The 19,940-nt window shown below is 39.7% G+C and overlaps 1 protein-coding gene across 1 annotated transcript; it reads right to left on the reverse strand.

Moving 5' to 3' along the window:
* Nucleotides 1-12,170: 12,170 nt before the first annotated feature.
* LOC134677324 (alpha-(1,3)-fucosyltransferase 7-like) lies at nucleotides 12,171-16,204 on the reverse strand. The gene is made up of 4 exons (XM_063535760.1): nucleotides 16,042-16,204; nucleotides 14,120-14,276; nucleotides 13,486-13,740; nucleotides 12,171-12,649 (listed from the first exon to the last, which is right to left on the reverse strand). The coding sequence occupies exons 1-4, from the start codon at nucleotides 16,202-16,204 to the stop codon at nucleotides 12,190-12,192; spliced, it is 1,035 nt and encodes a 344-aa protein (XP_063391830.1). The 3' UTR covers nucleotides 12,171-12,189.
* Nucleotides 16,205-19,940: the final 3,736 nt, after the last annotated feature.

Below are 19,940 nucleotides of genomic sequence, written 5' to 3' on the forward strand. Positions count from 1 at the left end.
AAACCCTAATCGGAACTGATAAGGGACAGTGGTATTTTATAGAGCAGTGGTCTCCAAGCTTTTTTATCAGAGGGCCATAGGGCGCCTCAGAAACTTTCGCGTGTGCCCCCAGGGGGGGAGGGGGGTGAATCTGGTTGCTGCTGTTCGGAGCTGGGGTTTGCAGAGCCCTGTTCTAGAGCGCTATTAATTAATTAATATTATAGGCAGGGTCACCAGACCGGTCGACAAAATACGGGACAAAAACGGGACCAGTAAAAATACGGGACGTGATACTTAAATACGGTGACAGTCCCGTATAGGACGTATGGCAACCCTATCTAGTAGCCAGTTATACAATGTCCGTTTGAATATTTTTATGTCAGACATTTCCTTAATATCGAATGGTAAATGATTAAAGACTTTATTGACATTATGTGACAGTTATTTTTAAATAATGCCTGCGACATGATGCGACATGGGTTTATTACAGTTAGCAAACCATCATTTTACATACATACATACATATAATCACGCCTATTTCCCGGAGGGGTAGGCAGAGACCACGGATTTCCACTTGCCACGATCCTGACATACCTCTTTCGCTTCCTTCACATTCATAACATTCCTCAGCATACACGTTCGCCGGTTTAGGGTGCTCTTGACCTGGCCTTTCTTCAGGATTTCCCCGATCTGATCAGAGAAAGTCCGCCGAGGTCTACCCCTTCCAACTCCCCCTTCGACTTCTCCTTCAACCATCATTTTAAAGACCAAAATTGTCTTTGGCACAAAGCTAGCTTCTACCGTAGTTCAAGCGTGGGTCATTATTAGGTAAATCTAATATTCATTGATTTCATTTCAGTGATGACCCGTTATGCGGCTGCAGCGTCACAAATTGCAAGTTTATACAAGACTATCGTTCCTTTTCTGCCGTCGATGCAGTTGTTGTGAACCTACCACTAGGTCGTAAAACGGGTAAAGTAAGCCTGAGAGCGGTTTCGCACTACGTCCGATCCGAATCCGATCCGAACCCGTGGAAATTTGGTCCGTAGTAGCCGTAAAACTATTTGTATGGTAAGTTAATGGCGTAACTCTGCAGTGAATCAAAGGACACAGCAACTCACGAGGTAACGATGCAGCCGACATCTTGGCGAGAGGAGGCTCGGAACAGAAGGTGGCAGGACCTGAGCCAATCCTACCTCTGCACTATGCCTGACTCCGGAACATGCTGCGACACAACACCAAGTTAAAACACCAGCAATATTGGTCTAACCTAGGCACTTACAGGCAGGCGAAGGAAGGCCTCCCGACACTCAACCCCAACCTGTCGCGGAGGCTGCGACAGCTGAAGCGACCACAGCTCCGGCTTATGGCTGGGGCCATGACTGGCCACGCCTCATTTAACAAACACCTATTAACCCTACGTGTTACAGATAGCCCCCTCTGCAGAGCATGCATGGAGGCAGAGGTGACAGCCGCCCACGTCATTCTCGAATGCCCAGGGGTGGCAGAATACCGGGCACAACACCTCGGCTCACCGGGGTCTCTCCCAGAAGTCGTCGGCAACGTCAAGGGTCTGCTAGGCTTCTTGGTAGAGTTGGGTTGGCAAGAATAGGGCTGCCAACCCACCACCCAAAATAGGCGCATTAATATGTCGTCGAGTTGCGGAAACCAAGCCCGCGAGAACCTATAACCTATAAGTTACGCACCGCACACGTTGAATGACGGAATGAAATCGGACGACGGAGATCGGATCTAGTGCGGAACTTACCATAGAAATAGTTCTACGGCTACTACGGACCATACTTTCACGGGTTTGGATCGGATTCGGATCGGACGTAGTGCGAAACTAGGCAAGTGAGGTGTCATTTTCGTATACTTTTTTGCGCTGAATCGAATGATACTCATACTTATAGGATCAATAGTTAGCAAGATATATATGATTTTTTTTAAAAACATAGAAAGGACACGTTTGCGTTCTATTATTTTGAATAAGATTTTTTTTTTCATATTTCATGCTCTGAAATTTAGTTATAGTTGATCTGAGGGTATGAGGACAGTGACAGCACTAAACGTAGCGAACAACTTCGCGTGTTACCGCCATACCCGATGTATCTTTCTAAAATTTGAGTTCATTCTGAGTCAACGGACTGTAGCTAAAATGAAAACGAAGTAACAAGGTAATCGAGACCGGATGTATCAGATGTAGGATACTGATACCTTTCAATAACCTGTCCAAAATTCCTTTATTTCATTAAAATTGAATTTGCACTGATCTCTCGCTAACCTGCCGCTGCCTTTCACCTGCCATTGATGTCGTTCACCTGAATATCAAACGCCTATATCTTTTAAAATAATTAAAGGATTTAATTTTGTTCAACATTCTTTCACCTGTTTAATCAGCATTCTAATGAACCAAATTAAAAATATGCGAAATCGTAACTGTTTGGAAAAATGATAGTCTTAATGCAGCGGTGCAAATTTTTTGAGAAACGGCCCCCAGGAGTCGCCATGAAAAAGGTTGAAAATCACTAATGATTGTTGCAGGCCCATTTTTACCAGATTTCACAAAACGCAAGCCGTACCAGCGCTGGATATTCTGGTCCGACGAACCTCCCATTTACACATTCCCGGATGACTTTCCACAGAACAGATACAATTTTTATAAGCTGGCTAACGTCTTTAACTGGTCTATGACGTACAGGTACAGATGTAAACTATGTACAGCTTGTACAAAGTCTCCAAAACGTTAAAAAATTCTCGGAATATATCAGGAAACAAAAGAAACTTTCATTTCAGAAATTAAAAACATCGATTTCCATACAAAAATAAGAGTTGGTCGTTTCCGAATTTTTCCCATGTCAACATGTTAGCAATTTTGGAAATTTTCGGACGGCACAGTCAGATTGGAGCTTTTCGGTTCCTCAGATGTCAAGTTTCATCATGTTTAGAGCAAAATGAAGAACTTTAAAATGGCGACCGTATTTTAGAATTATGACTATGCATGTGGAAGCTTAGTAGGTTTAGTTTTAATTTTATTACGTTATCAGTAATAAAGTAGTAAGTTTTAATTTTATACTCTACTTTCAGATCCGATTCCGACGTCCCGATCCCATACGGCCGAACCATCCCTCTTCTGTACCCGATACTGGGCGACATAAACAGCGGAAGATTGAAGCAGCTCGTCCCATATTGGGCACTCAAACAAATGGAGCCTTTGGTCGCAATTGTCATGTCGCATTTTATCGAGTATCGGGTGCGATTTGTGAAGCATCTGCAGAGGTTCGTGAATGTGGACGTGTTCGGGAGTTGCTCGGTTTACGTAAATCAAACGTTCACGGGCAAGTGAGTAATTTTTGTACCTACAGTAATGTCCGGTTATAACGACACCCAAGGGACCGCTAATATTACGTCGTACTAACCGGACGTCGTACTAATTATAATATATTAATGTTACCTTACCTTATTAATGTTCCTTTTCGGAATGTTAGGTGTATTAAATAATTATTCGAATGCTGGCACTATTGGAGAGCGAGGCTTACATCTGGATACCGAGCGAGATCTATTTCTCGACGCCGCTTGCGGAGATAGGGATCTAGATGATGCAGGATTGCAGTCCCAGAATATAGTTCGTTATTTTTAGCATTAGAAATTAGGTAAACAATCTTGACGTTTTTCAATTAAAAGACATGTTAAGATCGCTTACTTACCTTCTTGCAAGTTCTTTCTAATGCTAAAAAAACGAACTATAGGTCCAAGACCATGATCCCATCGATCGATATGTGACGCGTCTAGGCCTATGCTGATCAGAGGACGCCGCATTTAGCCTTGAATCTTCTTCTCCAATCTTCTTACTTTTTCTCCCAATTTGCAATATAGACATACATATATTATATCATTTTAGTTTCTTCTTTACACATTTCGTCCTTTATTAAACAAAAAACACTTTTTTATTTTAATATGACGTAATGGCCGTTGGCTGCATGAAAACGACAATGGAGTTGACAGTACCTAGTGTCACGCTTTCTGTTTAACATTACCTAAGTAATATGTATTGTTTATTTATTTTAATAAATAACCTAAAGGATTGATGGTCCTCCGGTTAAAATTAACGCTCAAGCCAGCAAATGCTTCCATTTCCAGCCTGGACAGTAATTGTTTAATATTCTTGTCCACAGGTGCCCCGGTCACTTCGCAAAAGACTGCCCAATAATCTACAAATATCTATTCTACCTTGTAATGGAAAACACAATATGCCGCCAATACATATCAGAAAAGATTTTTCGTAACGCATACGCAAAAGGCGCCATACCTATTATCATTGGAACACCATTAGAAGACTGTATTAATATTTTGCCCCCTAATTCTTTCCTACATATGGATAATTTTGCCTCTGTTAGGGATTTGGCTAGAGAAATCTATGCTATACGTGATAATACAAGTAAATTACTATCTTATCACGAGTGGCGAATGCACTTTGAGACTGTGGAAGAGCATGGTTATTTGGGTACTAGGTCTTTAGCTTTGTGTAGACTTTGTGAAGCTCTAAATTATAATGATACTGCTAAGAAAGTTTATGGTATAGATGATATTATGTTGTATTTAGATCCAGCTGTGTGTTGTTCCAGGAATTCTGAGTCGAAATCATAGTTTTATGTTTATGGAATGTAGAGAGAGGGCAATAGAGACTCTCTCCAGGCGGGTGTTGTGGCTGGGGACAAAAGTCCGCTGATAGTTGGTTAGGAGGATATATTAAATATAATTCCTGATGCAAAGATTGTCCATCCAACGCGGCAACGCAGCGAGCGTGATGGGCACCTTTGCGTCGGGGGCAGCCCGGGACGGGCTTCAGTAGTCTTCTAGTAGTACAATAGTTAGATTATGTGTTATTTTAGTTATGAAATAAACTTTTTCTCCACACCAGCTCGGAAAGGTTTACTTTGCACTTCAAAAACTGATAGCAAAGTTGAATTTTATTCACATGTCTGGCAAAGTAATCAAATGCAAATTTTGAGTTGTTTTCTTATGTTTGCTGGTAGAATTGAGTTTTAAATTATGATTTTGGATGATAAATAGGTATTTAATAACATTCATTTGGATTTGATTTACAATTAGTTTGATTTTGTTTGATATTTTACATTAATATTTGCTTCGGGTTGGTGTGGTGAAAAATTTTGTGTTACACTCGAGGGCAAATTTTGTTTAACTCTGGTGCTTTGACACCCTCGCAACGCTCAAGATTCCATTTATCAAACCACTCGTTACGCTCGTGGTTCAATTTTGTAATCTTTCGCTTGCTCGGGTATCAATATTAGCACGAGCGGTTAGACAACAACTTTGCCCCCTTGTAAAACAAATAACTATTATTTAGTAGTCCCTAGTAGTAATCACTTTATTACCCAACACAGGTTTACCTAAAATTATAATATTTAAGTATTTGGGTGTTGTGATTTTGATCTAACAAATAAACGAACCCTTTTTGTAACCATACTTCTATTACCTCTAACTTGTTATTATACAAATACATTCAAAAAATTGAAAAAAACAAAAAAAAAAAATTTTTTTTTGGCGAAATTGACCTAAACTCATATTACATTTTTTACTTCTTTTGACCTCAGAAATGCGTGGTTAAAATTATTCGGTTTCCTCATGTTACACCGTGTATAATTTTTAAGAAAAAGAACTGACTTCTATGGGGGCCGGTGAAAGATTGACAGATAAGAAAGATAAAGAAAGATAGATGGTACACTATGTAGATAAGGAGGTAAAACCACCCACTTTTCTACTAGCATTTCGCTTCTGTAAGGGTCGTAGTTCCAGCCTCACCTAACCCACTTCTCTGATAACAGTTGGGTTCTGTGAGGGTCGCAGTTCGAACCTAATCCAACCCACTTTTCAAGTAGCATTTCGTTTCTGCAAAGGCTCGCAGTTCTAACCTAACCTAACCGTTGTTCGGTTCTGTGAGGTTCGCAGTTCAAACCTAGCCTAACCCACTTAACGGCGCATGCGGTGCGGTGTACGAGGGTTTAAGCGGGAGGGGCTAGTAAGATTGTCATCATCATATTTTATACCTACATTTTATGGTAGGTAATCATAGTGGTTTATTTAGTTAAGGTATGATAGTGGTTTTCCGGGTCCGAGTCCGGGGTGGTCCGGGTCAAGATCCGGGTCAAGGTCCGGGTCCGAGTCCGGGTCCGAGACCGGATCCGAGTCTGGGTCCGAGTCCGGGTCCGAATCCGGGTCCTTACTCGCTTAATTTTTCAAAGCTGGCACAAAAACATACAACATAGTACCACCAGTCATGTTAGGGGGTGTTCAGTTGAAATTAGTAACACAGTTTAAGTACCTGGGGCATTGGGTCACTGCGTCTCAAAATGATGACACGGACGTAGAGAGGGAGCGCAGGGCACTGTGTCAGATCAACATGTTGCATCAGTGAGAAGCAACATGTTGATCCGCAGGTTTGCAAAATGCACAACAAGTGTTAAATTAACCTTGTTCAGATCGTATTGCCAGACCTTTTACACTTGCAGCCTGTGGATCAATTACACGAAGAAAGCTTATAGTGCCCTGCGCGTCCTCTACAAAATAACGCGTTCAGGATGCTGATGGGGCTGCAGTGCTTCGGGGATGTTCGCGGAGGCACACACGGACGATTTCCGTGCCATTATGCGCAAACGCGTCGCGTCCCTGATGCGCCGTGTGCGCGGCAGCACCCACGGGCTCTTGAGCGCGGTCGCTGGGGCCCATGACAGCCTGATATTTGGACACTGGGCAAAATCACACGCGCCACTTGCCCAGTATGACATGTAAGAATTTATAATTTTATAGAAGTCTGTAATTTAAATTTAATTTAATTTAATTAATTTAAGAATGTATATGTAGCCTTTTTAATTGTTCAAGATAATATAATGTGATTGACGCGTGCGTGAGGAAGAATGTACAAACTAAAAATAATTTATGTTAATTTATTTGTTTTATAATTTATGTTGTAATTGTAATATGGATATCTTGTCCGAAATAAAAGCTTTTTATATATCTTTTTTTAATTTTTATTTCCTTGCTTGCTGAAATAAGAATAAATGTTTTAATTCACCTACTTGAAGAGAGTATATATGAAGAGACGGCCTATTTGGCATACCACATTGATTAACTCATGGGGTTAAGAGCTGTGTCTAATCGAACACGCCACAAAACCCAGTTCTAGCAAGACTTGTGGCCTTAAGTCCACTGCCATTGGCAGGTAGGACATGAGTAATATCTCAGTGCTGTTAGTAAGGAATATGACAACACCACAATGTCCCAAGGATACTGGCAGTGAACGCACCTAGTATTAGTATGTGAAAGATTGCCAAGTGCAAATATCATCAGAGATGCCTAGGTTAGTACTCCAAAAAGCTTAGCATAGCCATTTTGCAAACAGATGCACCTAGATTAGTGCTCCAAAATGCAGTGCACAGCTCAGTCACCATGTGCAGTTAGCAGACAGACACACCTAGTATATCGCCAGAAATATATGTCATTACGTAACCGCTGCAATAAGGTCTGTAGGGAGTCAAAGCGCCGCTACATACACCAGTCCATTGAGGAATGTCCCCCTGCTAAGTTGTGGAAGTTTTTAAAAACACTTGGGATTGGCAAATCTCAACCGTCTGGTTCTAATTTTCTTGACGTAAACGGTATAAATCAATTCTTTAGTACTTCGCCGGTTACACTGGATCCTTATACTAAACGCTCTACCCTGTCGCTTCTTGCTGCTATTACAACCAACTCTAATTTAGCTCCCTTTGAATTAGGCGTTATTTCTTCACAAGAGACACTTAAAATATTGAAATCTATTAAGACGAAGGCCGTCGGTGATGATAACTTCAGTGTGGATATGCTTATGCTCGTGGCGGATTTCATATCACCCATCATCTCCGACATCATTAATTTTTCTTTATCCACTGGCACGTTTCCGGCATCCTGGAAGTATGCCCATGTCATTCCTCTCCCAAAAACCTCCAATCCTGCATCTTTCGCCCAGTACCGTCCTATCTCCATTCTCCCAATATTAGCCAAAATTATTGAACATTGTGTTAACCGTCGTCTCCTATCTCATCTTAATAAAAATTCCCTATTTAATCCCCTCCAATCTGGATTTCGCCCCGGACATAGCACAGTTACCGCTCTGGTTAAAGTCACCGACGATATTCGGTTTAATATAGAATCCAAAAAGCTTACTGTCCTTGTCCTCCTTGATTTTAGTAGTGCCTTCAACACGGTAGATTTTGAGATCCTTCTAGGCACACTCAACACACTTAACATTTCCCAAACTTCATTATCTTGGTTCCGTAGTTACCTTTCTGGCAGACGCCAGCGTGTTAGAGTAGATGACAAACTGTCCGAATGGTGTGAGCTCACTGCTGGCGTCCCGCAGGGAGGGGTGCTTTCTCCGCTCTTGTTCTCTATTTTTATTAATGGTATTACCACATCGCTTACGTCATCATACCATCTTTATGCAGACGACCTACAAATTTATGCAGCGGGTAGTATAGACGATCTTCCCTCATTAATCTCTCAGATTAATCATGACTTACAGTCTATACGGGATTGGGCGTGCAAATTTGGTCTAAAAATTAATGCTCAGAAGTCACAGGCGATTGTCATTGGCAGTCCTTACTATGTAGACAAGCTCTCGGACATGGTGGTACCTGACATTTTGTTTGATAACTAGGATTACTATCCGTCTTTCCTCTACTGTCCGAAATCTGGGTATCATCATGGATCAGACGCTTTCTTGGTCTCCTCACGTAGCCGAGGTGAGCAAAAATATTTTTAGGTCTCTCCACTCTCTTCGACGACTTCAGAATTTCCTCCCTCTTCACACCAAACTAACTCTTGCTCGTTCTCTATTGCTCCCTCTTCTTGACTATGGTGACGTTGCGTTTTTAGATCTTACTGAGGAATTGCTGGATAAACTCGAGCGTTTACAAAATGTTTGTATCAGGTACATATTTGGCCTCCGTAAGTACGATCACATTTCTGAATTCCGCTCTCAGCTCGGGTGGTTACCGATCCGCCGACGCCGAAATGTGCGTGTCTTGTCGTTGCTTTTCAACGTACTCTTTAACCCCTGCTCTCCATCTTACCTTACCGAGAGATTTAATTATCTGGCTGAAGGCAGTGAACACCGCTTACGTTCAAGTGCTAATCTTACGCTTGCTATTCCCCCGAATAAGACACGATCGTATGCGAATTCGTTCACGGTACGCGCTGTGAAGTTGTGGAACGAGTTGCCCCTGTCGCTCAAGCAGTCCCAGTCTGTAGCGTCATTCAAGGCTAATTTGAAGAAACTTATGCTTTCCAACCAAGCGTGTTAATATTTGGAATTCGTATCTTTGTTTGGCGTTGTGGAGACAATATTTTGTTTCCATAATGTTTAAACTTGGATATTATTCGAACGGAGTATTTTCACTTTTGCTATTAATTTTTAATAGGGGTTTTGTAACGAAGGTTTAAAGTCTAGTGAATACTCTGGTCATGTTATCTATCGTTTGGCTTTCGGGGACGAATGTTTTCGGAAGGCTAGAGTTAGAAGATATGTTATTGTTCGGACAGTGCGGGGTCAATACTTCGTAACGTTGGAACTTAATGCATCTGTACCGAGTATTTCATTATCATTCTGGGCCTTCATGACATAGTAATCAATTTGATTCAGTTTAGTTATTTGCTTTAAATATAATATCTATTATATGACATTATTATTGAATAATTAAGGTTAATTGTTTCAAAAATGTACCTAAAACTCCTAGACTATTTTTATTTTTCGAAACTAGATCAGTGTCTAGACAGACGGATTGTCTAGCCTTTCATCTGTTATCCTAACGGTGACAAACGACAGATGGAAGGAGGTTTTTCCTTTTTACCAAGATGAGGGTTGTCTTGGGGCTTCTTTTTAACTACATAGACTCCCTCCCTCCTTGGTCTACCGATGTCCAGCTGTTAACTAGTAAAATGGGGATTTCACGTGCGAATCATCTGGAGTAATCTGGGCCCATTTGAAACCTACAGTATTCGGAGACCTCGTATATTAAATATATTTATTTATACCATTCATAGACACAATAGGCCAGTTCTACCCGAGTAGCCACCTGGTCTTTGTACCAAATGCCTCGGGGGGGAACAATAAGACAAGGTTGCAATTTTCAGCATCGCTCGCTGAATGATTGATGAATATTTTATCCATAACATTTATACCTCGCCTTGAGATTCGTTGAATATACTGTCTGTGACTCAATTAAAATACTCTTCAAATTATTCTTTAATAACATAATAAAACATATCTTTAGTACCATAATCATCTTCTTACAATCTAGGTAAAGTAAAATAAAATTGGAGTCCGAAGTATAGATGTTACTCATTAAAAAAACTAGGGTATCTCGGTTCACTTCGAGGGGTTCTAACGCTAGACTAGCAATGCACCGAGGAGAAGTTTCTTAAGTTGCGAAACTTCTATGAAGAATATTCTCAGCTCTGGAACTTAAATTTAATAAACAATCTAATCGTGTCAAGACCGACGTAGACACATGCCATTTTAAATATTTCGCCTGCCCGCTTTACTGTTATGTGGCGTGTAACATTATATATTATATATTACACAAAACGTTAAAGTTCTCATGGGAACATTCTCACAGAGAACTTTCTAAGCTTCTTTCATGTAATTTCTCTGAAATTTCCGAGAACATTTCTGCAATTTCTGCAATTTGTACATTGCTACGCTAGACTAGACGATCTCGTGGCCAATTATTAGAATAATTAGGGAATTATGTATTTAATTTATAAGGTTTAACGTGGAGAGAGTTACAGCTGTGGTCTCGACACTTCTTTTCTTTCTTCGTTTCGTTTTATTTTGTTTGTGTAATTAAATATAATAAAAATACCTGTTTATTTATGTACACAGCCAATTTGTCAGTAGAAAACGGCGGTAATTTTAAAAGTTTACTTGTGTGTGCGAAGGCTGATCTCCCTTGGAAAATTTGAATTTCTTTTATAATGACAATAACTTGTCATTATAAAAGAAATTCAAACTCTAACGAGGTAATAGAAGTATGGTTACACATAGGGTTCGTTTATTTGTTAGATTAAAATCACAACACCCAAATACTAAAATATTATAATTTTAGGTAAACCTGGGGGCCGATTTTTGAATTTCGATCGCTCGATTTCGTCACTCGAAAATCAGTGGAAAACGGCGAAATGCTAATTTTTGAAATACGAGCGATCGAAATTTGGAATCTAGTGGTATTGACCACTCGATTTCAATTCTATTAGTAGAATTTAAACGCCTAGTAGTGGAGACATCATTTAACGAAATACACGAAATCGAGTGTTCGAATTTCAAAAATTGGCCGCCTGTGCTGGGTTATAAAGTGATTACTACTAGGGACTACTAAATAATAGTTATTTGTTTTACAAGGGGGCAAAGTTGTTGTTTAACCGCTCGTGCTTAAACAACATATTGATACCCGAGCAAGCGAAAGATTCCAAAATTGAACCACGAGCGTAGCGAGTGGTTTGAAAAATGAAATTTTGAGCGTTGCGAGGGTGTCAAAGCACGAGAGTTAAACAAAATTTGCCCTCGAGTGAAACAAAATTTTTCATCATACCAACCCGAAGCAAATATTAATGTAAAACATCAAACAAAATCAAACCAAATCAAATCCAAATAAATGTTATTAAATATATACTCGTATCATCCAAAATCATCATTTAAAACTCAATTCTACCAGCAAACATAAGAAAACAACTCAAAATTTGCATTTGATTACTTTGCCACACATGTGAATAAAATGCAACTTTACTATCAGTTTTTGAAGTGCAAAATAAGCCTTTCCGAGCTGGTGTGGAGAAAGTTTATTTCATAACTAAAATAACTCATAATCTAAACATAAAACTAATTAAAAACTAAACTTAAATATAAATAAAAACTAAATACCTATGTATAAAATAAACTACCTACTGAAGCCCGTCCCGGGCTGCCCCCGACGCAAAGATGCCCATCACGCTCGCTGCGTTGCCGTTGCGATGGACAATCTTTGCATCAGGAATTATATTTAATATATCCTCCTAACCAACTATCAGTGGACTTCTGTCCCCAGCCACAACACCCGCCTGGAGAGAGTCTCTATTGCCCTCTCTCTACATTCCATAAACATAAAACTATGATTTCGACTAAGGATTCCTGGAACAACACACAGCTGGATCCAAATACAACATAATATCCTCTATACCATAAACTTTCTTAGCAATATCATTATAATTTAGAGCTTCACAAAGTCTACACAAAGCTAAAGACCTAGTACCCATATAACCATGCTCTTCCACAGTCTCAAAGTGCATTCGCCACGCGTGATAAGATAGTAATTTACTTGTATTATCACGTATAGCATAGATTTCTCTAGCCAAATCCCTAACAGAGGCAAAATTATCCATATGTAGGAAAGAATTAGGGGGCAAAATATTCATACAGTCTTCTAATGGTGTTCCCATGATAATAGGTATGGCGCCTTTTGCGTATGCGTTATGAAAAATCTTTTCTGATATGTATTGGCGGCATATGGTGTTTTCCATTACAAGGTAGAATAGATATTTGTAGATTATTGGGCAGTCTTTTGCTAAGCGACCGGGGCACCTGTGGACAAAAATATTAAACAATTACTGTCCAGGCTGGAAATGGAAGCATTTGCTGGCTTGAGCGTTAATTTTAACCGAAGGACCATCAATCCTTTAGGTTAAATTTAGGTTAAATAAACAATACATATTACTTAGGTAATGTTAAACAGAAAGGTTGACACTAGGTACTGTCAATTCCATTGTCGTTTTCATGCAGCCAACGGCCATTACGTCACATTAAAATAAAAAAAGTGTTTTTTGTTTAATAAAGGACGAAATGTGTAAAGAAGAAACTAAAATGGTATAATATATGTATGTCTATATTGCAAATTGGGAGAAAAAGTAAGAAGATTGGAGAAGAAGATTCAAGGCTAAATGCGGCGTCCTCTGATCAGCATAGGCCTAGACGCGTCACATATCGATCGATGGGATCATGGTCTTGGACCTATAGTTCGTTTTTTTAGCATTAGAAAGAACTTGTAAGAAGGTAAGTAAGCGATCTTAACATGTCTTTTAATTGAAAAACGTCAAGATTGTTTACCTAATTTCTAATGCTAAAAATAACGAACTATATTCTGGGACTGCAATCCTGCATCATCTATATAGATCCCTATCTCCGCAAGCGGCGTCGACAAATAGATCTCGCTCGGTATCCAGATGTAAGCCTCGCTCTCCAAAAGTGCCAGCATTCGAATATTATTTAATACACCTAACATTCCGAAAAGGAACATTAATAAGGTAAGGTAACATTACTATATTATAATTAGTACGACGTCCGGTTAGTACGACGTAATATTAGCGGTCCCTTGGGTGTCGTTATAACCGGACATTACTGTAGGTACAAAAATTACTCACTTGTCCGTGAACGTTTGATTTACGTAAACCGAGCAACTCCCGAACACGTCCACATTCAGGAACCTCTGCAAATGCTTCACAAATCGCACCCGATACTCGATAAAATGCGACATGACAATTGCGACCAAAGGCTCCATTTGTTTGAGTGCCCAATATGGGACGAGCTGCTTCAATCTTCCGCTGTTTATGTCGCCCAGTATCGGGTACAGAAGAGGGATGGTTCGGCCGTATGGGATCGGGACGTCGGAATCGGATCTGAAAGTAGAGTATAAAATTAAAACTTACTACTTTATTACTGATAACGTAATAAAATTAAAACTACTAAGCTTCCACATGCATAGTCAAAATTCTAAAATACGGTCGCCATTTTAAAGTTCTTCATTTTGCTCTAAACATGATGAAACTTGACATCTGAGGAACCGAAAAGCTCCAATCTGACTGTGCCGTCCGAAAATTTCCAAAATTGCTAACATGTTGACATGGGAAAAATTCGGAAACGACCAACTCTTATTTTTGTATGGAAATCGATGTTTTTAATTTCTAAAATGAAAGTTTCTTTTGTTTCCTGATATATTCCGAGAAATTTCTCAACTTTTTGGAGACTATACAAGCTGTACATAGTTTACATCTGTACCTGTACGTCATAGACCAGTTAAAGACGTTAGCCAGCTTATAAAAATTGTATCTGTTCTGTGGAAAGTCATCCGGGAATGTGTAAATCGGAGGTTCGTCGGACCAGAATATCCAGCGCTGGTACGGCTTGCGTTTTGTGAAATCTGGTAAAAATGGGCCTGCAACATGAATCTAGGATATACCTGGATCTGGCATGAGTGGTGGGGACTGGGGGTAACTGACAGAACGAGATAGTCTTATGTATCTTTCAGTAGGAGTAGCAGAGAAAGCGGTATTATTGCTTGTCCTTGTCACAGTCTCACTTTTTGTTTGTTCCCCACCTTTTTATTAGTATGGAGAATGGTGGGCAACAAATGAATTCGACCAATCACAGTGTCGCATTTGCGTATGTTTTGTCCCTCACGGAGGCACGCGTATACCACTTCTATGCGATCCTACCTTCTATGGCCTGCAACAATCATTAGTGATTTTCAACCTTTTTCATGACGCGACTCCTCTATCCTGGGGGCCGTTTCTCAAAAAATCTGCATCGCTGTATTAAGACTGTCATTTTTCAAAACAGTTACGATTTCGCATATTTTTAATTTGGATCATTAGAATGCTAATTAAACAGGTGAATAGTGATGTTGAACGGAATTAAATCCTTTAATTATTTTAAAAGATATAGGCGTTTGATATTCAGGTGAACGACATCAATGGCAGGTGAAAGGCAGCGGCAGGTTAGCGAGAGATCAGTGCAAATTCAAATGGAATTTTGGACAGGTTATTGAAAGGTACCAGTATCCTACATCTGATACATCCGGTCTCGATTACCTTGTTACTTCGTTTTCATTTTAGCTACAGTCCGTTGACTCTCAGAATGAACTCAAATTTTAGAAAGATGCATCGGGTATCGGCGGTAACACGCGAAGTTGTTCGCTACGTTTAGTGCTGCCACTGTCCTCATACCCTCAGATCAACTATAACGTCTATAACTATAAATTTCAGAGCATGAAATATGAAAAAAAAAATTCTTATTCAAAATAATAGAACGCAAACGTGTTCTTTCCATTTTTTTCAAAAAAATCATACATATCTTGCTAAATATTGATCCTATAAGTATGAGTCTCATTCGATTCAGCGCAAAAAAGTACACGAAAATGACACCTCACTTGCCTAGTTTGTCAAATGCGATTGTTTTTAAATGAACCCCCTGCAAATACCCCCCGACAAGGGGTTAGGACGCCTAAATTTTGATAGGACTCGGCAGATCCTCATTTCTAATGCCAAGATATTGATATTGATATTGATATTTATTGAAATCAAATTTTACAGCATTACAGCTAACACCAATGCACTGTAAAATTAAGTAGTAAAATTAAGTACCTAAGTAATAATAGAGCGATTAATAAGATAAAGGTAATAAACAAATTTTAATTGATGTACATATTTTGCCGCCAAATGGCCATATTTAGAGCGGTTTCGCACTACGTCCGATCCGAATCCGATCCAAACCCGTGAAAGTATGGTCCGTAGTAGCCGTAGAACTATTTCTATGGTAAGTTCCGCACTAGATCCGATCTCCGTCGTCCGATTTCATTCCGTCATTCAACGTGTGCGGTGCGTAACTTACCATAGGTTATAGGTTCTCGCGGGCTTGGTTTCCGCAACTCGACGACATATTAATGCGCCTATTTTGGGTGGTGGGTTGGCAGCCCTATTCTTGCCAACCCAACTCTACCAAGAAGCCTAGCAGATCCTTGACGTTGCCGACGACTTCTGGGAGAGACCCCGGTGAGCCGAGGTGTTGTGCCCGGTATTCTGCCACCCCTGGGCATTCGAGAATGACGTGGGCGGCTGTCTCCTCTGCCTCCATGCATGCTCTGCAGAGGGGGCTATCTGTAACACGTAGGGTTAATAGGTGTTTGTTAAATGAGGCGTGGCCAGTCATGGCCCCAGCCATAAGCCGGAGCTGTGGTCGCTTCAGCTGTCGCAGCCTCCGCGACAGGTTGGGGTTGAGTGTCGGGAGGGCTTCCTTCGCCTGCCTGTAAGTGCCTAGGTTAGACCAATATTGCTGGTGATTTAACTTGGTGTTGTGTCGCAGCATGTTCCGGAGTCAGGCATAGTGCAAGAGGTAGGATTGGCTCAGGTCCTGCCACCTTCAGTTCCGAGCCTCCTCTCGCCAAGATGTCGGCTGCATCGTTACCTCGTGAGTTGCTGTGTCCTTTGATCCACTGCAGAGTTACGCCATTAACTTACCATACAAATAGTTCTACGGCTACTACGGACCAAATTTTCACGGGTTCGGATCGGATTCGGATCGGACGTAGTGCGAAACCGCTCTCAGGCTTACTTTACCCGTTTTACGACCTAGTGGTAGGTTCACAACAACTGCATCGACAGCAGAAAAGGAACGATAGTCTTGTATAAACTTGCAATTTGTGACGCTGCAGCCGCATAACGGGTCATCACTGGAATGAAATCAATGAATATTAGATTTACCTAATAATGACCCACGCTTGAACTACGGTACACGCTAGCTTTGTGCCAAAGACAATTTTGGTCTTTAAAATGATGGTTTGCTAACTATAATAAACCCATGTCGCATCATGTCGCAGGGCATTATTTAAAAACTAGCTGTTGCCCGCGACTTCGTCCGCGTGGACTCTTATCTTGAACATTTTACATCTTGAGTATGTAGGTACCTATAATTTTCACCCATGCAAACTTTATAATACAAACTTTTGATAGGTATAATGTTAATGCCCTTTTAGCAAGTTTGAAGTTCCTAGTTTATAAGCTGGAAAAAAAAATGTTTGATATTCATACAAACTTTCAACTCCTTTTGCACCACATTAGGGAATGAATTTTCAAAAACGCTGAAATTATTTTTCTTGTAATTTAATTTAATAACTTTTTTGCAAAGTTTCAAGATCCTAGCTTAAAATAAAATTTGCACCCCAACACGAACTTTCATCCCCGTTTTAACCCCCTTAGGGGTAGAATTTCCGAAATCGTTGCAATAACTTTTTTTGAAATCAGCTATTACGCCTTTCTAAGAAGTTTCAAAGCATTTGTAATGGATTCACAATTTCAACCCCTTTTTAACCCTGTTAGGGGATGAATTTTACAAAACGCTGAAATTTATTTTCCTGTCTTTTAATAATATCCCCAAATACAAAGATTCAAGTCCCGCGTTCGAAAAAAAATTTGATATCCATACAAACTTTCAACCCCTTTTTCACCACCTTAGGGGATGAATTTACAAAAACTATGATATTAGTTTTCTTCTATTTTAATAATATATCGTTTTACGAAGTTTCAAATTCCTAGCTTAAAATAAAACTTGAACCCCATACAAACTTTCATCCCCTTTTTAACCGCCTTAGGGGTTGTATTTCTCAAAATCGCTTCTTATCTCTTGTACACTTTATAAATGTAATCTGGTGTGCAAATTTCAACTTTCTATCTTTTGTAGTTTCGGCTCTGCGTTGATGAATCAGTCAGTCAGTCAGGACACTTGCATTTATATATATAGATTGATAAAACTGTCACATAATGTCAATAAAGTCTTTAATCATTTACCATTCGATATTAAGGAATAGTCTGACATATAATATAACATAATATAACATAATATTCAAACGGACATTGTATAACTGGCTACTAGATAGGGTTGCCATACGTCCTATACGGGACTGTCACCGTATTTAAGTATCACGTCCCGTATTTGTCCCGTACTGGTCCCGTTTTTGTCCCGTATTTTGTCGACCGGTCTGGTAACCCTGCCTATAATATTTATTTATTAATTAATAGCGCTCTAGAACAGGGCTCCCTAAACCCCAGCTCCGAACAGCAGCAACCAGATTCACGAGTGTGGAGGAGGCTATGTATAGCCTCCTCCACACTCGTGCGCGAATACGTATACGTCAACTTCGCGATATGTTCGCTCCGCGACGTCGCGCCGCGATTCACGCACATAGTCTGGAGGGGGCTTGAGGCGCAATATGGCCCTCTGATAAAAAAGCTTGGAGATCACTGCTCTATAAAATACCACTGTTCCTTATCAGTTCCGACTAATTATGGCAACCCTACTACTAGATAATATTTTTTAAAATATTAAAGAATATTTTGATTTCCACACTAGCTAATATGACATTTTCTTTTTATTATTATTATTTTATCATTTTATTTGTTATCACTGTTGCTGGCTGATTAAAAGATTGCATGAAATGTAAATTATTAAATATAGATGGTCAAGCAAATCTTGTCAGTAGAAAACCGGGCAAGTGCGAGTCGGACTCGCGCACGAAGGGTTCCGTACCATAATGCAAAAAAAAAACGGTCACCCATCCAAGTACTGACCCGGCACGACGTTGCTTAACTTTGGTCAAAAATCACGTTTGTTGTATGGGAGCCCCACTTAAATCTTTATTTTATTCTGTTTTTAGTATTTGTTGTTATAGCGGCAACAGAAATACATCATCTGTGAAAATTTCAACTGTCTAGCTATCACGGTTCGTGAGATACAGCCTGGTGACAGACGGACGGACGGACAGCAGAGTCTTAGTAATAGGGTCCCGTTTTACCCTTTGGGTACGGAACCCTAAAAAAGGCGCGAAATTCAATATTTCTATGAGAAGATATCCCTTCGCTCCTACATTTTTCAAATTTGCCGCCTCTTTCTACTGACAAGATCTGCTTGACCATCTATATGTAGATTTAATTAAGATGTACAGATATGTATTTGTACCTACATATTTTGCATGCTATCATGCGGCTAAATGTGTGAAGTACTTTATAATTACAATAAGACCAACAGTTAACCACATTTAATGCAAATAAAGAATTTACTTTTACTTTACTTTAGGTGCCATAAAACGGGGTGAGTAGGTTTCGCGGGGAGAGTTGGGTTATGAATGGGGAGAGAAGGTTTGAGAGGGGGGTGAGAAGGGATTTTAAGAAAACTGCTACACAAATAATGTTATCCAATTTAAAATGGGGCTATAGTAATACGCATAATAAAAAAAATCACCTTTGTATGAAAAATCCTCTCACCCCAAATACGAGGCACTACGGGGTGAGGTGGATTTTCCTCTTTATCGACAAAGTTATGAAATGGAACTACCCAAAATAAAATACAAACTAAAATACAAACGTCCGAACCACTTATTAATGTTATTATACACCATTCAGTTTTCACATGTAAAAATAAAATTTTATCGAGGTTTGAAAGCCAAATTTCACCCAACTCACCCCATTTTACGGTACTTTAAACGTACTTTCTATATTGACGAAACCTGAGGTGGATGAGATTTCTGTAATGTGACGAAGCCTGGAACGGATGGTATGCTTTTGTTTAATTGGTTAAATTACGATGTACTTGCTTAAAATGATTAATTTTAAGTACATAGGTAGTATTAGCTAGTAGTTATATATATATGTACCTAAAATTTACCTGTATGCACCATAACCTTCGACATGTCGTTGTTTGACCATAGGCCAGTGTTGCCAGATCAGAACAGTGAAATAGCCGCGTAACGGGTGGTTGATCACTTTATAAGGTGGCGTCTGTGCTTTGGAGTATTTAAACATATATTCCCCTAGATTTGATGTCGTCCATTTCTGTAGGTATAAAGAATATTAATTTTATAACTTTCACCTAATATTTTTTAATTTATAATATTGTTAATTATAATTCTGTGCCCCTAGTGAAAAAGGGTACAAGTCTCACGCAGCTTAGGAGTAAAAGGGCACAGGTCTTACTTGGAACTTTAAACCCATTTACAACTGCGCTGCCCGAGACATATACCTTTTTTCACTAGGGACACAGAATTATTAAC

The sequence above is a fragment of the Cydia fagiglandana genome, chromosome 26 (assembly GCF_963556715.1).
Source record: "Cydia fagiglandana chromosome 26, ilCydFagi1.1, whole genome shotgun sequence".
Lineage (NCBI taxonomy): Eukaryota > Metazoa > Arthropoda > Insecta > Lepidoptera > Tortricidae > Cydia > Cydia fagiglandana.

Coding starts and splice junctions, on each gene's coding strand:
- LOC134677324 (XM_063535760.1), bottom strand. CDS start 16,204: ATGCTGCGACACAACACCAAGTTAAATCACCAGCAATATTGGTCTAAC. Junction 13,741..14,119: donor AACTGGTCTATGACGTACAG/GTACAGATGTAA, acceptor CTCTACTTTCAG/ATCCGATTCCGACGTCCCGA. Junction 12,650..13,485: donor AATCAAACGTTCACGGACAA/GTGAGTAATTTT, acceptor TTTTGTCCACAG/GTGCCCCGGTCGCTTAGCAA.